The sequence below is a fragment of the Oxyura jamaicensis genome, chromosome 4 (assembly GCF_011077185.1).
Source record: "Oxyura jamaicensis isolate SHBP4307 breed ruddy duck chromosome 4, BPBGC_Ojam_1.0, whole genome shotgun sequence".
Taxonomy (NCBI): Eukaryota; Metazoa; Chordata; class Aves; order Anseriformes; family Anatidae; genus Oxyura; species Oxyura jamaicensis.
The window spans coordinates 9632982-9652704 of record NC_048896.1 but is presented as its reverse complement, the minus strand read 5'-3'; the positions used below and the strand labels follow the sequence as shown (position 1 = coordinate 9652704).

Sequence of the window (19723 nt, the reverse complement as noted above, 5' to 3'; positions counted from 1 at the left end):
TCTAGTGGCCGCCGGCTCCTGCTGCACCGCAGCCACCGCTGCGGGGTGATGCCTGGGTCGCAGGATGCTCTCGTCCCTCTCTGGCCCGCCAGCAAGGGCATCAGCGGGTGTGGGATCCGGTGGGATCAGGGGTCCTTGGAGGAGGGACAGATGGTGCGGTGGCGCTGGGATTCAGTCACCTTCTGTGGTGCAGTACAAATGGAGAAAGCGGAGCTCCTGCAGCACAGCATCCTCCCCCAGTGCCCGGGCAGCACGTGAATGGCTGCATCCGGAGAGGAAGCAGCGTGGGGACAGGCTGTGGGACCAGTGGTATTGGTGCCAAGAGCACGCAGGAGACATGGGCTCGGATGAGGTGAGTGCTGCAGAGGTTGTGGTGCACAGCAGGGCCCCCCAAAAGGCAAGGGATGGATGGGGTGGATGTGATGGCAGGGGCTCTCCGGGACGACCTGCCTGATGCCCGATGGCACGTCAGGGTCTTCCGCTCTGGGATCCATCAGTGTCACAGAATGGGACTGTCCCAGCCCGGACGAGGCTGCAGCCTTGCTCATAACCACGGAGCCAACCTTAGTCCTGACATAAGCCCTAAACACACTGCTGGAGCCCAACATCCAGCCCTGGATCAGTGCTTGTCCCAGGGCTCGCAGCACCTGGGCGCAGGTGGACTGGGGTCCCAGGTTTGGGGGGAACAGGGAGAGGAGCTGTACCAGTACCAAGAGCTGTGCCCCCCAGCCCCTCATCCCCTGCACGGCACCCACAAACAGAGGCTGTCAGCCACGGCTGAGGCCCTGCACCCATTACAGCAGGGTACGGGGATGAGGTCAGGGAGAGAAAGGGAAGGAAGAGAAGGGGCAGGCACTGGGGATGCCCATGCCTGGCTCTCACCTGGTGAAGTCGTCGTCCCCAATCATGTGCCGAGGGATGGGCGAGTACCTGGAAGGGGTCACTTGAGGGGGGACGGTGTAGGCAGGTTTGTTCTCCACGCTGCCCAGGTAGCCCAGACTGGAGTTATGGCTTATGTGGTTGTCAGCCAAGGCTGAGAAGGCTGCAGGAGAGGAGACAGGCATCAGGAGCAGAAATCGGCTTCAACGCGGATGGCAGAGACCAGCCCGGCATCTCCCGCCAGCTCCAGCACATGCCGTCCCCCATCCCCGCTGCGGCATCCCCCCTGTCCCCGCAGTGCCCCGGGGCTGCCGCACCGGCAGCGTACGTACTGCTGGCGTAGTCGGGGGGCGCGTACATGTCGTTGAGGTGCAGGCTGCCGGGTTTGGCCACTTTCAGGTACACCATGTCGGAGGTGTTCTTCAGGGCGGCCACCGCCTCCTCGTGCCGCACGTCCTGCAGGTTCGTGTTATTCACCTGCCAGGGGCAAGGAGGATGGTGAGATGGTGGCTGTCCCCTCCCGCAGCACCGTTCCAGCAGGGATCCCAAGAAAGGGGACCAGGGATGGGCACGGTGGCACTGTGGGTGCCTGGCTGCCTGCTGCAGGCATGGGGCTTACCGCCAGCAGCCGGTCCCCGATCTGCAGACGCCCGTCCTTCTGGGCAGCGCCTCCCTCAATGATCTTGGTGATGTAGATGCTGTTGTCCCCAGGGATGTGCTGGTTCCCGATGCCCCCTGCGATGCTGAAGCCCAGTCCTGGGGATGAGCAGGAGGGGAGGAGGGGGGTGAGGGATGGCTGGATGCAGTTTGGGGCTGGCATGGCCAGCTCACTGGGTTTTCCCACCCCGCTCCCAACCCAATGGGACACCTTTTCACTGCCCGGCCACTATATGCCTCACTGTGGGGCTGCCCCACATCCTTCACCACGTAGCATCCCACCCTACAACGCTGGGGTGGACACCCAGGGGACACCCCACACCAGCCCGTGGGACTCACCTTTGGGTCCCTTCATCAGGTTGACCTCCATGATGGTCTCCGGTGGGGGCTGCCGGCGCCGCACCACGAGCCGCACCACGGGGCCCGCTTCCTTCAGAGCCTCCACGGCTTTGCTGTGCACCACCTCGGAGACGTCCACGTCGTTGACCCGCAGCACGCAGTCATTCACCCTGAGGGTACAACGTGACCCTGAGCTCCCAAGAACCGCCAGCCTGTGCTACCACAGTCACCTTGGCCACCCTCCTCCAGCGGTGAGGACCCTTCTGCAAGGGGGAGCTGCTTGAGCTGGCCAGGTCCCACTCTTTGGGACAAGAAGGTTTGCAGGAGTAAAAATGTGGGGTGACAGCGGGGTCCCTCCCCAGGGGGCGGAGGCAAGGGGGGAGGCAGTGAGGCTGGTCCCTGTGCTGTCACCCTGCTGGAGAGGGGAGACAGGGGAAGGATGGATCCTGCCCCAGGGCGCACAGGGAAGGATGGGAGCTGGGGTGGGGAGGGCAGGCAGGATGCTGATGGCAGGGTTATCCCAGCAGAGGTGACCTGGCCATGGGTAAGGGGCTGGAGGGGCTGGGAGGAAGCAGGGGTGGGAGCTGACCAGTGGGGCAGACAGTCAGGATCCGGGGCGACCCCCCAGCCCCATACACTCACCCCAAACGTCCATCCATGGCTGCTGCTCCCCCGGGGATGATTTTGGTGATGAAGATGCCCGGGTCATCTGGAATGTGGGGGTTGTCGATCCCTCCTGCTATGCTGAAGCCGAGGCCAGAGTTACCCTGTGGGAAACCACACGCGGCGTCTGTCCCACGCGGCCACTTGCTCGCTGGCAGCGCTGGTCTGACAGCAGCGAGCCCCCCGGCAGCACCCCCTTACAGCATCCCCCGTGGTCCGGGAGGGCAGCGGGTGCGTGGCTGAGGGGAGGCCGGCACTCGTCAGCCCGGGCGCTCGGCGCTGAGCACCCAACAGATGGAGCGGGAGCGTGGGAGCCGCCAGGACCTCCCTCGCCACCACGTCTCTGCCGAGAGACTGAGGCAGGCAGCGTGTGGGGGGGACGAGGGGGTGGTCCTTGGCGGAGAAAACCTCCCCTTGGCTGGCGGCTCCCCAGGAGGAGACACCGACAGCACAGCTCGTGCGGAGAAGCGGGGCTTGGACCGACCACCAGCAGCTGTCCCCTGTGCCCCCCTGAGGCTCAGGGTGCCGGCCGGCTGGCGGCTCCTGCAGTGCTGCGTTGGGTCTCGACACCGTGAAACAAGTGGCTCCCTCGTCAGCCCCGCAGTGCTGGTGCCAAACTCTGCACCAGGGCAGCGGAGGGGGCTGTAAGGATGGAGATGAAGCCCGAAGAGGAAGGAGGGAGCCACGCCGTGCCCCTGTCCTGGCACACTCGCTGTGTCCCAGCAGCATCCTGCCACGAGCAGGAGATTCTGCTGCCCAGCCTCGCGCTGTATGTCCCACTCAAGGGACCCTGCTCAGTCACACACTTAGGGGCACTGCTTCTGCTGCCGTGCCTGATGCAAGTGGACAATTACTGATTTATTATTTTTTCCTGCTCTGCCTTGAAAATCAGATGGCTTGTTGCCTTGTTTTCTCATGCGGAAGAGCTGACACTTAGTCACATCCTACCATGCCCGCCTCTCACACACAACTGTGCTCAGGCCAGGCACTGTCCCAGCTGCCCAGGGCTCCTGGGGTGCTGCTGCTCACCCGTAGGTGACGGGGAGCTCTGGGAGCCCCCTGACGGACCCGTGGCCAGGAGGGCTGCACTAGGACACTAGGAGCTGTGGCGGCCTAAAGTGGACTCCTGACGTTGACTCTGTCCAGCTCTGGAAGGGTGCTCTGCGATGCTGGCTAAGAAATCTGGAAATCATCCAGGAGGGGGTTGCTTTTATTCTGATAAACTGAAAGAAATCAAGTGCAAGGGATTTCTTTGCTGGCATTGGGGCTGCTGGAGATGTGGGGGGCTGCACCTGCCACAGACATGTGGTGCCCATCAACCCACTGCCACGCTCCTCTGTGGGCAGAGCTCCCTTGGTTATTGCCCCAAAATGCTGTTGCCTTTGCCCTTTACAACAAAGACAGGGATCAAACACAGAGAAATGATGCTGGGATATGCCGGGGTTGTCTCTGGGAGCTGAACATCACAGCAAGGGGACAATTTCTCACCTGCAGGCGGCAAGGAGCTCCTCCTGCAAGGAGATGGGGCTGTAGTGGTCCCAGTGGGCCAGGGTAAGGGGACAGACCTGGGTCAGGTCTGTGCTGGTCCTGGCACTGCATTTCCCTCGTGGTTTCTGGCTGTCTGGAGCCGGGCAGCAGATCCCCGCAGCAGCAGAGCAGTGAGAGCTGCATACCAGCCTGACCCTGCCAGCCCCACCTGGCTGTGGGCTGAGGCTGCTCTGCAGCATCCCCGAAAACAAGGCTTTTGCCTCTAAAGAGGGCCTGGAGCAGGCAGCACTCAGCCCAAAAAGGAAGCATCCCCTGGGCTCGTTTCGTCAGGCACGCTGGGGAAGCGGTGGGTGAGGCTGCAGCCCCAGATAACCTTCCGTCCACCCACCTCCGTGATGCAGAGCCGGGGGGAGGAGGGGGATGACTAAAGGAACAGGAGAACGAGTGATGCGTCTTCCCCTGCGCTGCTGGCCAAGTGGCGAGGAGGAGGCCCTTGCCTCGCTCGTGCCGCTGTGCCAGGCGATGGAGGCCCTGCACGGGGTGGGACAGAGTTGCCCCCCCGGCACGCAGCGGTGCAGGGCTGCGGAGCCCTGTGCTCGTCCCGTGGTGCTGCCTGACCCTGCTGTGCCTACGCCTCAAAGCAAAGCTTGGGGCAGCTTTTCCTGCTCCCTCCCCATCCCTCCTGCACACAGGGATGCAGCCTATGACCACCCGCTGCTCCCAGGACCAACCCCGTCCCCTGTGGGAGCCAATTTTATCGGCTGTGGCGCAGCACCCAGCGTCAGCTCTGCGTGGCCAGGACCTCACCAAGAGACGGGGGAAGGCGCAGGCAGGAGCTCCCCCCGCCGCAGTCCGGGCTACGAGAAAACCTGTCCTCACTGCTCAGCGTCACCAGGCTGGGTGCCCCGCGGCGAGGCAGAGCCAGCCACTGGGGCAGGGGGGCGGCAGCTGGGCGAGAGGCGAGAGACAGAACCCCCCCCTCCAGCGTGCGCAGCTCCTTCTGCCTCCATTTTCCGGCAAAGACGGTGACAAAGAGCCCCCCCCTTTCAGCCCCAGCTCTGCGCTGGAGGGGCTGCGGGGGCGAGGGTGCGAAAGAGGGAGGGGAGGGAGAAACCCTCCTCCCTCCCTTCTGGAGGGGTGCGCGGGGGGAGCGGCGAGCCCAGCCCCCTGCTGTGGGGGAAGGAAAGCCAGACACCCCCAAACCCCTCCAGGGAGGGGAGCGGAGCCCCCTCTGTGCCCATCAGCTGGGGGAGTGGGAGGCGAGTGGGGGCTGCCCGTGGGGAGGGCACCCGCATGGTCAGCACCATGCCGCCCGGCCAGCACTTACCCTTTCCAAGACGATCTCCTCGTATTTAAACATCCCATCGCTGCCGTTCACCTGGGGAGAGGGAAAGAGCGTGTTAGGGCTCCGCATGCATCCCGGGGCACTGGAATATGGAGAATCCACCCCAAAACCCGTGCCGTCACAGCTGAAAACCTCAAATGCAGTTGTGCAAGCCTGCCCTGGAATTAAACTGCTTGCTGCTTTTCTTTCTGGGCATGATCCAAAGCCCACTGACTTTAATGTACTTTAGCTCAAACCTTTTATTCTGGCAGCTCATTTTGTGAGGAATGAAAAGGAGCTCAACCAAATCCACACAAAGCAATGACGCCTTTGTTACCCAGCATGTAATTAACCTCGGGAATTCACTGCTGCAGGAAGCAAGGAAAGGGGCTTGGTCGAATGGAAAAAAAAAAGAAAGGTCTGTAATAACACAATGTGCATCTTCAGTAGCTCATATCTTATAAATCTTTTTGCAGCCTGGTTTTGTTAACATGGAAGAGCAAGTAATTTGGAATAATCTATTCTGTTGAATTAGTTGGTCGCAAAGGAAACCAAGCGGTGTATATACCTTTCATGTAGGGTGCCCCTCAAATAACAGAATGGTACAGCCTCGATGCTGCGTGCCATGCTGCTCCCTGCACCCAAGAAACTCCCACAGCCATCGTGTCAAAGATGATGAAATGTAATGGTGAGGGGCCCGAACACCTCTCACACGACGGGACTGAGAAATGGGCACTGCTTATCAGAAAGAAAACCAACAGCAAAAGGCTTGCAGCTGTAGGCTCTGAAATAACAAGCGTTAAATGCACAGGTCAAAAACTTCCATTTTCCCCATCACCACAAATGTACAGAAAAAGAAGGTGGCAGTTTCAAAACGCACTCAAACACCTTTTTCGCCTGCATGTTCCAGGTTGTTAGTCAGGCCATAAGCAGCTGCGAAGGCCTCAGGATAAGGAAGATTTGAAAAACAACTGCATGTTCAAAGCTCCAGGGTTGTTACATGGCCACAGGACTTTGGAAAGCTCCACGGCTTTCCTGTCCCTGAATGTGCCCTGCGGGACGTTAATGGAAAGGGAGCACAGAAGGAGGGTGACCATGGCCGAGGCAGGCACGGAATGGCTCAGCCCTGTCCCCACAGAGTGGTTTTGCCCAACCTAAGTGCTCTTCAGTGCTGCAGAGGCACAGGCTGGAAGTCCCCCAGCCCTTTGTGGGTACCGTGCTTCAAGAATGAGGCTGGAGAAAGCCCGGGGCAGGGGGATGTGACTGGGGCTCTGGGGAACGTGGGCCAGCAGAGGAGGCTGAAGGGATTGCAGTGGGTTTGTCCTCAAAGCGACAGAAGAAAAACACAGACCCAAGACGCAAATGCGAATGGTGGCAGCAGAGGGAGGACAGGAGCCTGCTGGGGATGCACCCCTCCAGGCCAGGCCAGCTCCAGAGCCTTGCAGGACCTTTGTGTCAACTGAGATCTTGAGAAGGAGTCAGAGGCCTGAAACAAGGGAGATTCAGGTGGGACATAACGAAAGCTTTGGGAAAAAGGAAAGCTTCAGGATGTGCTGTTGGGGTATCGACAGCTGTGGAAGCATCGCTGGGCTGGAGTCAGGCAAGGCCACCCCTCAGAAGGGCTTCCGGGGTTGGGAGGAATTCACTAGATGTGCTGGCAGACCTTCTCCCCTCCAGCTCCTGCTCTGCCCACAAATCCTGGGGGCACAGATGCTGCACCCCCTCGGCCAGCACCGGCACGGTACAGAGCAGGGGGAAGATGAGTGCCTCCATGGGCAGGGGCATCGCTGCCTGGCTGTGGGACCCCCCGCCACTGCTTTTCCTCCCCGTCCCACTGCACTGACTAATCCTGAGCCCCCCTCACTGCCTCCCTCGCCCAAGCCCCCGGGCTCCTCTCGCCGCCGCAGTTGGTGGCCTGGCGTGCGGTGCGTGGCTCTGCCTCCCCCCAGCTTTCCAGCAACTCAGATTCCTGGCACCCGCCGCTACTACACACGTTGTCCTCTCCGCTTTGGCATTAAACGCTATTGCCACACAGACAGCCATATGCACACCCACGGCCGCAGAGGAACAGCACATACATACCTCCAGGATGGGGATGTGCAGAAAACTTTGACAATCTGTGAGCCGCAGGGAGAGCCAGCAGCGCCCGCGCCGGGAAGCACCCGGGCAGGGACCCGCGGCACGGGGTGTGGGGGCACCCGGGACGTGGCCCCACGGCACTCCCCCTTAAAACCCTGGGGTTGCCCATGCCGAGGGCATTTTGTGGGTATTGCATTTTGTGCCGTGTTTTGCACCGTTCCCTGAAAATGAGCAGGGTCAGCACCTGCCCAGCACAGCGTGTGCCAGGTGAGCCAAGCCTGGACGTGAAGTTCTAGCTCTGATTATGTCTCCAAAACCCGTGCAACAGAACGCCGGTTAATTGCATAAGGAAGCCAAATGGAGACCTTAATATATACCACGTAACCAAGGGAACAAGCCAACAAAGCAAGCGTTCCAGCATCGGAAGATTGAATACCAGTCACTCACTGACGGCAAAACCCACCCGTGGCACCCACCGGAGCCACCACGGCCTGAGCATGCCACAGGCTGCTGTCCCTGTGCTTGCAGGGGGCACCCTGTGCTCCTCCCCAGCCTGCTTTGGGACTGTGTCCCATGCAACATGATGAGAAACTCCCAGGGATGCCCTGATTCCCCATCCAACTCTCTGCTGAGCTCCCTCATAATTTGGGTGCTGCCTCCCTGTTAAGGGGGGGTGCAGACCTGGCACATTTTGGCTCCCATGTGGGGCTTGTTTGGGAGATGTCTGGCTCCAGGCTTTCATGGGGGTGTCCTAGGATGTGTCCTGGGGCCATCCCTTTCTGGGCAGGTTGAGCCCACCCCACTCGGCTTTCATTTCCCTGGATACCACCTGCAAAACTCATGGGGGTGTGGGGCTCATTAGCTGTTCCCAGCACAGCCCAATCTTGAGCAGCAGCTGGTTTCTAATGGAGAAGAGTCAGGGTATTTTTTCCAAGCCCGTCCCACGCAGCAAGCCCACCTGAGGCCTCAGGAAGAGGCCCCCTCTCTGGCCTTCGCTTCTCTTTCGTGTTTTGAGCAGCAGGGAAATAGTTAGCGATGATGACATTTAAATCATCAACAGAAGGCTGCAGAGTTAACACTCATTTGATAAACAGAAGAGCGCACACCTTCCAGAGCTACTGCAAGCTGTCTGCAGGCTCAGCCGGCCAACACCGCACCGTCGCACGTGGAACGTGGTTTGCAATTTGCTAGAGAGTTGGGGTTTTTTCAAAAAAAAAAAAAAAAAAAAAAAAAAGGAGGCCAAATTTAGAAGGATAAGATGGGGTTCCTCAGACTAACCCAAATAGCCCAACAGGCTGCAAGAAGAATAACCCACAGGAAGAGTAATCCTCCTGCTTCCTGAGCAGGATGTGGCCCATGCCAAGCTGTTACCATGCGGTGGGGCCAGGCACCAGCAACCCCCTTTGGGTGAGGCTGCAGGTTGGGGAACACGGCCGAGCCTTTGCTGAGCCACACGACGGGGCTTTGGAGTGACCCTCCTTGCTCCCTGGCAGCAGTCTCTGCGTAGCCTGGGCAGAAATAACCTGTTTCAGCTTCAGAGAGGCAGCTCTGAAACACAGACAGCACTGCCTGCCATGGGAGCTGTGCTCCCGATGCTCCACGTACCCTCCAGGGACAGGGTGTGCAAAACACACCAATGGGTGAAATGGTGGGCCGCAACCTGGAGCTGCAGGTGGGTGCTTGTGTGAGCCCAGCTTGACTACAAGCTGCAGACTATCTATCCTTCAGGGGCTGCTTTTAATACAGAAGGAATTTGATGAGGATTTTGTTGGGGTTTTACACCTTGGGAGTGCTGGGTTTGGAGCCATAGGCAGCATAGCTGAGCGCTGGCCCCAGCAGCAAGCGGGATGAGGGGCCGCAGCTCGTACCTTGTGGTGCTGCTGGTGCCACATGCTCTTGGGGATGGAGGTGGGTGGACAGAGGGACTGAAATGTGGAGCAGACTTCTTGATAAACAGCCGGGGCCAAATTCAGCCCAGCAGCTAGTCCAATGTAATCAATGGAGCTAGAACAGGAAGGAACTAGACCACATCCATCTGTTTATCATTAAGGAAAGCATTGAATAGTTAAGTAATTAAAGACTGGAAGATGTGACATTAACCCTTCCAAACACATACTGTACCAACAGGCTTCAGCTTTTGTTTTTGTAAAAGAGCTCTGTGCCAGACTTGCCACTTCACTGTGTTCTTCTGCAGAAATCCCCTGTTGTGGCTCCTTTGCTGACCTGCTGAACTGCTGAGGGGAGCCTCTGAGGTTTGTTTTCCCTGAAGCAGGGCTTGCCCTGGCTCCAAAGCGGGGCCACAGCCATGTGGGACACGTGTTCTTTGCAAGCCATTTTTTGGCACTGAGTTTCCAGCGGGGAAGGCTGGTTTCTGCACTGGTACCACACAAAGCAGAACATCCTCTGGGAATAACAACTGTGTTCTGCCACAGTTGTAGAAGGCTGCTGGGCCCAGGACCACCATCACCTTCTTCGCGAAAGCCAGGTGGCTTTGGCTCAGCCTCCGAGGCACAATTAAACAGCGTGTCCAGGGCTGCAGAGGGCCTGGCTTCCTTTTGGCAGCCCAACTGGCCCAGCATGGCTCGGATGTGCACCAAGCGTCTGAGAGGCTGTGGGCTGACATCTCTAATTCGTTAGGAGGAAGGTTTGACCACAAGCAGTAACCCACAGCCTCCCACCCTGAGTTCAAAGGCTAACCAAGTCTAATACAAGTCCCACTGCTGCTTCATTAACGTGGAAGGCAACAGAAACTTGCTGCAACATAAGAAAAACAGGTGCAAAGCACACAGCCCTGGCAAGCCGTCAACTGAACCCCCTTTTGGGAAGAAAATGGGAGCACCCACGAAGCACAGAGCCAGCAGGGCAGAAATCCAGGCCGACCGCCCCGCTCCCTCCATCCCCCCTGCAGGAACGATTTGCAGACGCTCTGGTGAGGGATGCAGCAGCTCACAGACCCTCTCTGCAACGAGCCGAGGAGGAGTAGCTCTATAGCAAGCCGAGAGTGCCAAACACACTATGGCTGCAAACACTCCCCGTCACCAAGCGCTGCTCAGCTGCTGGCAGCCGTGGCTCCGCCAGCTCCAGAGGGGCTCGGGGCTGGGATGTGCTGTGGGGACGTGGCACAGGCCCCAGGCTCCTCTGCCACCTGGCTGGGGCCTCCCCGGGTGGAGGAGCCTTGCTGCACCGCCGAGCACCGCTTGTGGAAAAGAAGTGAAACAAAACCAGGAGACTTACAGAGAGCCCTTGTTCCAGCGAGTCTGTGTTCACGATAATAGGAGCAGGGTTGGCCTGTGGGGAGACAAAAGCGGCATGTCACCGAGCTGAGCGCCGAACCCAGCCCTTCGTGGTGCACAGCCTCACCTGGCCGTGCCACCACAGGCCCTCCAGGCCAGGCAGAAGAAGGCAGCTGAGGAAGGGCTCTGCTCTTGGCCCTCCTCCGCATGCCCAGCAGCCCTGGGATGGACGTGGGGACACAGCACAGGCATGGGTCCCCTCCTCAAGCCCGGTCTATCCCCAACACCGTGTGGCCTCGGCTGCAGTGAGGGAGACAGGGAACACTGGAAACTCTCCCAGCCTTGGGCCAAAATCACACCAGCACCAAAACTGACGTGAAATCCACATTTCTGAGGGATCAGGAAATACGATGGGTAGGGAAGGAAGTCCTTCTGCAGGGGGATGTATTGCCAGCAGACGAGCCCTAAGACCTTCAGACACCTTGCAGCAGCTGCTCCTGCCCGTCTAAGCATGGGGGAGACCACCGTGGCTTGCAGAAGTGGCGGTGTTCAGACCCCCCATGCTCATTACCCCTGGGGTAAAACCTTTCCTCGGTGCCCTTGGTTTTTCCTCTGCATCTCCTCATACACACCTGCTGAGCAGATGTCACCCCTCTCTTGCAGGACACCCCCAAATCTGTCTCCAGGCCCGTCTTCACCTCTGCCACCTGGGCTCTGCCCGTTAGCTCATTTCATGGCTTAGGAGCTCCGCTCTGGGAGCTCACAGTGGCGCCCCTGTATTCCTTGCGGCTTCTCCAGAGCTCTGAGCTGCTCCCAGCCTGACCCACTGGGCACTAACACCCTGCGACTGGAGCAGCACCAGCCCTGATGCTGCTGAGCCCAAAAGATGTCGAGGAGACGGCTTCCAGAGCGGCTTTTTGCATTTGGGTAGAAGCCAGGCTCGGTGAGGAGGCAACAGGCAGGGGTGGGCGCAGGAGGGACACGAGTGCAGCGGCAGGAGAAGGCAGGAGGCAGGGCCAAGACCCTGAAGGCAGGGAGGCTCCCTTGGGAGAGGCTGACAGGGCACCGGAGGCTGAGGGGAAGGCTACCCCAGGGGGTCCTGCTGTGCCGAGTCGAGTCGAGCTGAGCCGTGCCCAGTCGAGCCAAGCAGTGTCGTGCCGAGCCGAACTGTGCTGTGCCGTTCCGTGCCATGCCAAGCCATGATGGGCTGTTCCGTGCCGTGCCGAGAGCTGTCCAGCGCCACAACCTCCTGAAGGTGCTGTGCCGTGCATGCAGCACTGCCCCTTCCCCCTGGAGCATCCCCAGCTCGGGGAGGCTTCTCAACAAGAGCGTGAGGGAGAGGTGGCTAAAGAGGAGGAATTTCAGACTAATACAAGGCCGACACTCCTCACCGGCATACACCAGCAAGAGGTGCAAAATCTGGAAGGTCGGGGGTGTGCTGGGATTCACAGCATCATTCCAAGGTTTGTGTGGAGAGCAGCAGCCAGAGCTGGATGGGGAAACGCTGAGAGACATGAGCTACAAGGGGACGTGAGTCCTCTGCCCTGGGGCACCACAAACATCAGAGTCAGGGCAAGGAGCAAGTGAGTCATGGTGGGTAGCAGTTAACTGGAACCACAGACTGTCCAGTACTGTGGGTTGCACAGCCCAGTGGCCTCTCTAAATCTATGAGCAGCAGGCTACAGCCTCGCTGCCCTCCTCTGGTATATATCTCCCTGATGAAGACCCACCTTCTCCCGTAACCAGCACTGCACTCCCCACCTTATCCTGTTTTAGCTGACGGTATTTCTGGACTTTCCACTCGTGGTTTTGTAGGTGGGAGAGTTGAAGGTCAGCTGGACTGTAGTTTTGATCTTGCCCAGAAAGGTTCTGCTCTCATAAGGATGGGAGCAGGAGGCAGTTAATTTGATTTATTCAGATGCTTTCTGATCTTTCCTGCAGCTGTAACTATTGGTTACAAACCCATAGTTTTTATGGCAATTAATTCTCTAGCTCAGGCAAATATGACCACTTCCAAGCTCTCCTGCCAAACCCCTCCCACACACGTAAGAGAATCACAATTTTCAGGTCCAATGTCTTGGGATCTCCATGGCCCAGAAGCAGTGTTAAGTTGGGAATATCCCCTCTCTGGCAGTACACAGTCCTTGTATTTAATCCAGATAATTTGTGAGATAGCATATATTAAACCTGGCACTGGCTTTTATTAGTCCCCAGTGCAATTCTAGGACGGGATTCCACATTTCAAGGCAAAAAAGCAGCACTTCTACTGCCAGCAATTAACAAACGGTGGATGTTTGAACCTTGGTGTGCCAGAGGCCAGCTCTTATTAGATGAGTTTCCAGGAAGGATGCAGAAGAGGCAGCCTAAGTAAATGCAGTCCATCATGTGCCCCCTGATTTATGACATGAATTCAACCCCACAAATGATGCTTTGGATCCTTCCCAGGGAGAAGTGCTCTGTATGATAATGTTATGGAGGCGTTTGCAGGTCCAGCCTGAGTCCTCCAGTGAGCCCCACTGCAGTCTCTTTGTTGAATTACTAATAGCCCACAAATCACACATCACATTGCCTCACTCACACAGTGGTGAGCCCTAAGGACATATTTTGTCTAGCCTGCTCGCTGCGCACTGAGCATCCTTTGCAGCCATTCCACACTAGTGATTTTTACATCTCAGAATACTGCTAGGAGCACAATTTCCCACTCAGGCTCCAGATGGGACCCAGGAGATGCTGAATGAGAGTGGCTGCTTAAAACGAAGTCGCACATGGTCAGAAGGAATTCAGACCAGGAAATCCCCATTTGCCTCCTGTGGCCAGCTATTCCAGCTACTACAAGAAAGGTGGTTGGATTTTAGCTCTGACTTCCACTTCCAAATATCCCAACATTTGCACCTTGCCTGGTAGCACAGGCTCCACTTCTCTAAGCCCCAGAGACTAGAGAAATCTTGAATCCTGACCTTCAAAACTCACCCCCCTTCAACGCTATTCCCTTCAGCTCCTGTTGCTGACCAGATTTTCCCAACAGCTGTCCTCTGCCTTGCTGGCTTTGTGCCTACATCAATCTCTCCGCATATGTGTGGTGACCCCCCTCGCTCCCCAAGGTCCTCCTTGAGTCCCGCCTTCCCCACAGCCTTCAGACACTGAGCTGGAGGATCCGTGCAGCTTCTGCCTGGTGGAAGGAGGCCAGGGCACCTCCAGCTCCACTAGGCTTCGGTGGTCATGCTGCCGTGTGGTGAACGCCACAGGGCTTGGACCTCTTTTCACTTGTAAACCGCCAAGCACCAGCAGGGCTTGGTAAATAACAATAGTGTGATGAAGCATTTTAGATGGAAGAGATCTGACAGCCCCCATTGAATGTGACCTGAATGCACAGCCCTGTTCCCTCTCCTCCCTGCATGCGGCAACCCCCTGCTCCTTAGGGCATAAATTACCTACCTTTCCCTATAGAATTGAGGGCATGGTTAATTCACCAGCATGTTCCTGCTGCCCAGCAAAAAATAACGATGATCTCTCTCCTGCCCTGGCTAGCAGAGGGCTTGGTAAATGTGCCTGCCTGATGGAGGAAGGCAGAGGTTTGTCAGCCCAGGGGCACTAGTGCCAGTCACCAGTGGGCAGTCAAGCTCCAAGTATTTTTAGTGCATCACCCCTTCGCCTCTGTTTCTATTGGTATCATCTGCTGGGACGAAGGTAGGATTTGCAAAACGTGACAATTTTCCAAAACTTCCAACTGAAAGAAAAGCTGCAATTAAATGCAAATGGAGGAGGATTGTTAGCATGCTACAGAGGGAGCAAGGCTCATCCTGCAGCATTCCCACGAGGACTGGGTTGGTTCTGAACTGGAAGCCCAAGCTGTTCTCTCCATGCTGATATCCCCAAGATCTGCATCAGGTTCACATCCTCCGCAGATCTGGCACAGGGGCTGGCCTGCAGAGGTCAGGAATTATGTACCTCCTCCAGACAAAATAAATGTGCTGCAGACCGCTGAGACCTGCTGCAACTGGATTGTGCCCACACACAAACCCATCTCCATCTGAACCAGCAACAGGGCTGAAGCAGGCAGCCTCCAGAGCTGACAAATTCATGTCTAGACGCACAGAGCTGGTCCCTGCGGGAGGCCCGCGTGCCCTGGGTGTCACGCACAAAGGGATGCACAACACAGAGTGACTATTTGCTACTCTCAGCTTGTGCATAAGAAGCCAAGTACTAACTTATCTGCTTGATTTTTGCAACATTCCCAGATTGGATCAGAGTGAAAGGTCTATCTGCCTTTTAATATCCTTGCCTTTATATCATCTCAGGTATAATAGCAACACGAAGAAGGAAATGGCTCTGGAGATAAGTGGAATTCAGTCTTTACATTCTTTTAAAAGCTCTCAGGGGCAGAGACCAAGTGAGGAGATGCCCAACAGAGGCATCCGAACTGGGTGGACAGGCTGGGCTGCTTGTCGCCAGGCTCCATCTGCTTTGTATTTTTTTTGTTGCTGTTTTTTATTTTTTTTTTTATTTTTAAGGGTGTAAAATCTTGGTGAAAGCTGTGCATGTGCAGCGTGGAGAACAGCTGCTGCAGGGCAGGGCCCTGCTGTGAGCACGCAGGTCCTGGCACTGATGGACGCCAGGGAGCGGTGTCGGCGTGGGATGCGCGGGGAGCGGGGTCACACCGTGCTAACCCACAGACTTCCCAGGAGCGAGCCCAGGTCCCGGCGGTGCAGCACAGCCTGATAAGCGCTGACACGCTCATCTGTTTTGCACCAGGCATTCCTGCCCTCCACGCAGACACTGCTTTTCCCAGCACCAACAGAGAGCCCAAACCTGTCGCTGCCAAAAACATTATCTCCCAAAGCATCTGAGATGACACGGTTGTTCCACAGACACCCAGGTATCGCTTCCAAGCTCAATGCAGGATGGACACCTGATGCAAGGGGCTCCCCAAAGCCACCTCACAGCCTTCCCAACAAGAAATGATGCTCAGCACATCACACCCTGGAATGAATGCTGGCTCCACGATAACATGTGGGTTTTTCCTACCTCTCAATACCAAATCCAAGCTTTGGTCTTCCTACTCCTCCACTTCTTAATGGAACAGGTAACAAACTGCTGCCAGACGCTGGTCCCCTTCTCCCAGCTCTCTGTGACCACCTAGTTTTGCCTTCTCTCCAAACCATGGCCAGAGCTGAGCTCTGCTTGGGAGTGTCAGAGGGCAGCAACCACCCCAGTGCGAGACAGATGGGCCAAGGGGTGGGATGAGGGAAAGAAAACAGGCTGAAACCTTCTGGAGGCTGAAGAATTTCACGTACAGAGATGAGCTCCCTTTTAACCAGACTAGACAAAATAACTCTCTTTGCACTTTGTTTTGCCCACTGGCTGTCCCTCTTTGTGCTGGTTCCCCCTGAGCCTTTGCCATAACACCCAGCAGCATGCCCCGTCCGGCAGGCTGCTCCCCACCCTCCCGTGCTGGGCTCCCAGCCAGCGCCGTGCGCAGGCGGTGACACCAGACGTCCCCTCCAGGCTGCGTCAGGGACAGCTTGGTCACTTCGGTGGCGTGAGCAGCCCCTGCCCCGTGCTGCGCCTCGGCACGGGCTCAAAGCACCACGGGCATCCTGGAGATGGGGAGCGCCGGCAGAACTTGAAAGGTCCGTGGTCACAAGGATCGTTGGCAAAGCCATTGAAGTGCCCAGAGTTTAATGCGAACACAAGCAGCTACTGAGGGTTTAATCTTTGTTTTGGTGCTTTTCTTTCCCCATTTTTTTTTTAAAGACTACACTTAAATAGGGACTGGAAAAAGCCTTCACTCAGTGGGAAAGGAAGAAAGCTTCCCCAGACAGGAGCTCTGTGGAGTTTAAGTTTCCATTTAGAAGCCATTAAGGCCAGTGTGCTCAAGCTTGAAAGTTAGACATCCTGTTCCAGGCTCAGACCGCTAAAATAAGTGACCCAGTTTGCAGAGGTGCTGGGCTCCAATCGCTTCCTTCTGACCTGATGTTGCCAAATAAAAATGACTCTATTCCTTTTTGCAGAGGGAGAATTATTATCATCTGAAAAACTTGCATGCCTCCCCCCCCGACAAATACAAATACACAGGGGAAGAAAGAGTGAATAAAAAAATATTTTTGGGTTCTTTAAAGATTTCTTTGGGTTTCAAATACCCTGTTTTCTTTAAGTTCCAATGCACGCCTAGGTTCAGAATTTCAATAAACTTGTTTCTGTGCTGCAAAAGCAAGCCAAGATCCATCAACACGGCCTCAAACTAAATTACAGTTAATATGAAGGTAACAAGAGGGTATTCAGGTCCCAGGGTGCTCTGAAGTGCCACATGTCACCAAAAATAATTACAACCCCTGAACAGTCCCTCAGCGAGCCCTGCTCAAATGAGCTTCTGCAGACGAAACTGTGAACTGCATTTCAAATTCAGGTATTCTGAGCTTGTTAAATGCTCTGTTAAAGCCTTTTCTCTCCACATTACTGATACACGCTCATAGCATATTGCTGGAGTTACAAGTGCCCTTGAGGGATCCCCACATCATCCCATGTCTGCATGTGCTCCAACCAGCCACGAGCGCTTGCACGCCCTGTGCCACTCACAGCACTCTCACCGCCTTACAGGCAGAGCGAGGGTTAAGCTGATTCCCAAATTGCAGCCAGGATGCCGAGCCAGGGACACGCTGTCCCTCGGGGGCTGCTCCAGCACACCCAGCTCCCCCACCCCAGCGCAGACCCGTGCTGGATCCGCTCTCCTCCGGGAACTGGAGACCGGGACCCCTTGGGAGGGCATCCTGCACGGGGCTGAGCGCCGCAGCGCCCGGCACGCAGCCACGGCTGATTGCGGCCTGATTAGTCTTAATCACTTCCTCTCTCTAAATGAGCATCCGCAGCGAAGGAAGGAGCTGAAGCTCCTCCGATCATGGCAGATTGTGTGCGGAGGGCCTCACCCGAGCGAGGTGGCTCTCTGGGGACGGCCATGGCTTCTGCTTCGCTTCCACTTCCACACTCAGGGTACCAGGATGGATGGATGGAGGGATGGATGGAGGGATGGATGGAGGGATGGAGGGATGACCCAGAGTCTGCCTCTCATGCAGAGCCCCCCCAGACCCCTCCCTGCTTCAAGCACACCCTGAGAGCAGCCAGCAGAGCCCCACTACTACCCCAGAGATAGCCAGGAATGGACGGGGCAGGTCCCACCAAATCAGTAACATCGAGGCCAAGGGGGAAGAGACCGTCTGAAAGCACAAAGCACAGGGGGAACCCTCTGGCAGGGGAGGCTGATGTCTTCCTACCACCGCCACGTTCCTCGTGAGGAGCCACTTCCTCCACATTGGCCACGTCCCTGCTGGAAGCTGCCTGTTCTTGGCCTGGCTGCCTCACCACAGCTCTCTCCTCTTCCTCCTCCCCCAGCAACACAGCACAGCCACGTCTTCCTATTTCCAGCGGGTACTTCCCTCTTCCTCCACGTTGTGCTGATGGGATCTCTCCCACCTGCGTGGCTTCAGCCTCTGCCTTTACAGTAGCAGCCACATCTCTGCCACAGCCAGTTTGGGCATTAGCTCTGCTGCTGCTCTGATGCTCTTGGGTGAGAGCAGGACATGGGATGCTCAGGGTGGCTGAGGGGATCAGAAGGAGCCAGCACGCTGGTGTTCAGGCATACCACTCCCAGGAGACACAGAGAGAGGGAGGTGACCCCGGGAATGACCTGAGAAAGTGTTGGCTGGACCATGGTACGGCTGGGTGGCAGGTAAGGGAGGTCCAGATCATCAGAAATAGCAGCTGCCTCAAAGGTCTGCGGGGTGAGGGGCCAGGCTGGTGGCACAGCACAGTTTGGGGGAAGGAGAGCAGCTCGGTGCCTGGTTATAGCCACCCGAGTTGGTGGTGATGGCAGGATCACCAGACGGAGATGCCCGAGAAACAAGCTGAGAGGTGAAATCAGATGGAAGGAGATATATTAGGAACAGACACGCAGATTTACACATCGTGAGTGAGGAGGTGATAAGCGGGTCCGTGGGAAGGGAATGAAACTCTCGCGAGGGAGTGGGGTGCGATGAGGAGCGGTGGAGAGGAAAGACCCTGAGGGACTCCGGCTGCCAAGAGGACAGGCGGGGACAGACGCCGGAGGTGGCGGAGGTGGCCGGGGGACAGCTAGCAACTGCAGCGTGGGGCCGAGCGGGCGGACGGGGTCAGGCACCGCAACGCCTGGCTGAGCGTGAGGGAGCCAGGCACGAAACGCAAGTTTCACTACAGTTGTATCTACATTTAGGTTGCCAAAAATACCTCTGGCAGATTGGATGTCTTTAATTAAAAGGATGTCTCCTGTCTCCCGGCGTGACGCAGAGCTCGCCCCGCTCACGGGGCTCTGCACGGACACCGCGGGGGCTGTCCCGTGGGGCTGCTCATCCCTGCTGTGTCCCCCTGCACCCTGCCAGTGCTGGGCAGGCCAGCGGCAGCACTTTCCCCAAATGCTCCCTCGTGGCACAGGCACAGAGCACAGGAGGAAAACTGACCCCCCCCCTTCCTGTTTTGGCTTCTCTCCTTCCCTCCTTCCTTCCCTCCAAACACAGAGAACGCCTTCCTCCTTTCTCCTCCTCCACCTTCGAGTGCAAAGATTTAGCTAATTTCTTCTATGAATAGCACATGAGTAGCCATAGCAACATCACCCTGCCAACCTCACCACCTCCACTGCCTCCATGTCCCCGGCACCCCGTTCCTCTCACCCTCCCTCGCACCTCCCCAGGGAACATCTGGGGCTCCAGCCCTTCCCCACAAAGCCACCCGCACTTGGCTCCCCGCCTGCCCCTCAGCACTCACCTCTCTCCCTCCAGCCCTGCCTGCCCATCACTCAGGTGGCCTGGCCACCACGTCCTGTCTGGGTGAAGGCCAGCTCCCTCCCGAGGCTCTTTCCCCCTCCATTTCCTACGCCCCAGGAGCCTCAAATCTTTGCTGCGCCCAGCCAGAGGCTGCGCGAGGGCTGCTGCTTCCGCCCAGCCTGTGCCCACCTCCTCCAGGTGATTCCCCAGTGCACGGGAGGAACTACAACAAGCAATGTTTGTGCGTGGAAAAACACCGCCTTCGGTGACAC

At 57.2% G+C, this 19723-nt stretch overlaps 1 protein-coding gene across 9 annotated transcripts in view; it reads right to left on the bottom strand.

Annotated features, from left to right (window-relative positions):
* Positions 1–19723, bottom strand: part of DLG3 (discs large MAGUK scaffold protein 3) — a 75495-nt gene that overhangs the window by 29286 nt on the left and 26486 nt on the right. For 6 of the 9 annotated variants that reach the window (XM_035324323.1, XM_035324324.1, XM_035324326.1 and 3 more), the window contains 7 exons: positions 10664–10717; positions 5354–5404; positions 2518–2642; positions 1876–2045; positions 1499–1635; positions 1212–1356; positions 883–1042 (listed from right to left, as the gene is read on the bottom strand). In XM_035324323.1, the coding sequence (XP_035180214.1) occupies positions 883–1042; positions 1212–1356; positions 1499–1635; positions 1876–2045; positions 2518–2642; positions 5354–5404; positions 10664–10717 (842 nt within the window). The remainder of the gene's footprint in view (positions 1–882; positions 1043–1211; positions 1357–1498; positions 1636–1875; positions 2046–2517; positions 2643–5353; positions 5405–10663; positions 10718–19723) is intronic. The other 3 variants (XM_035324325.1, XM_035324329.1, XM_035324332.1) reach the window with 1 other exon arrangement.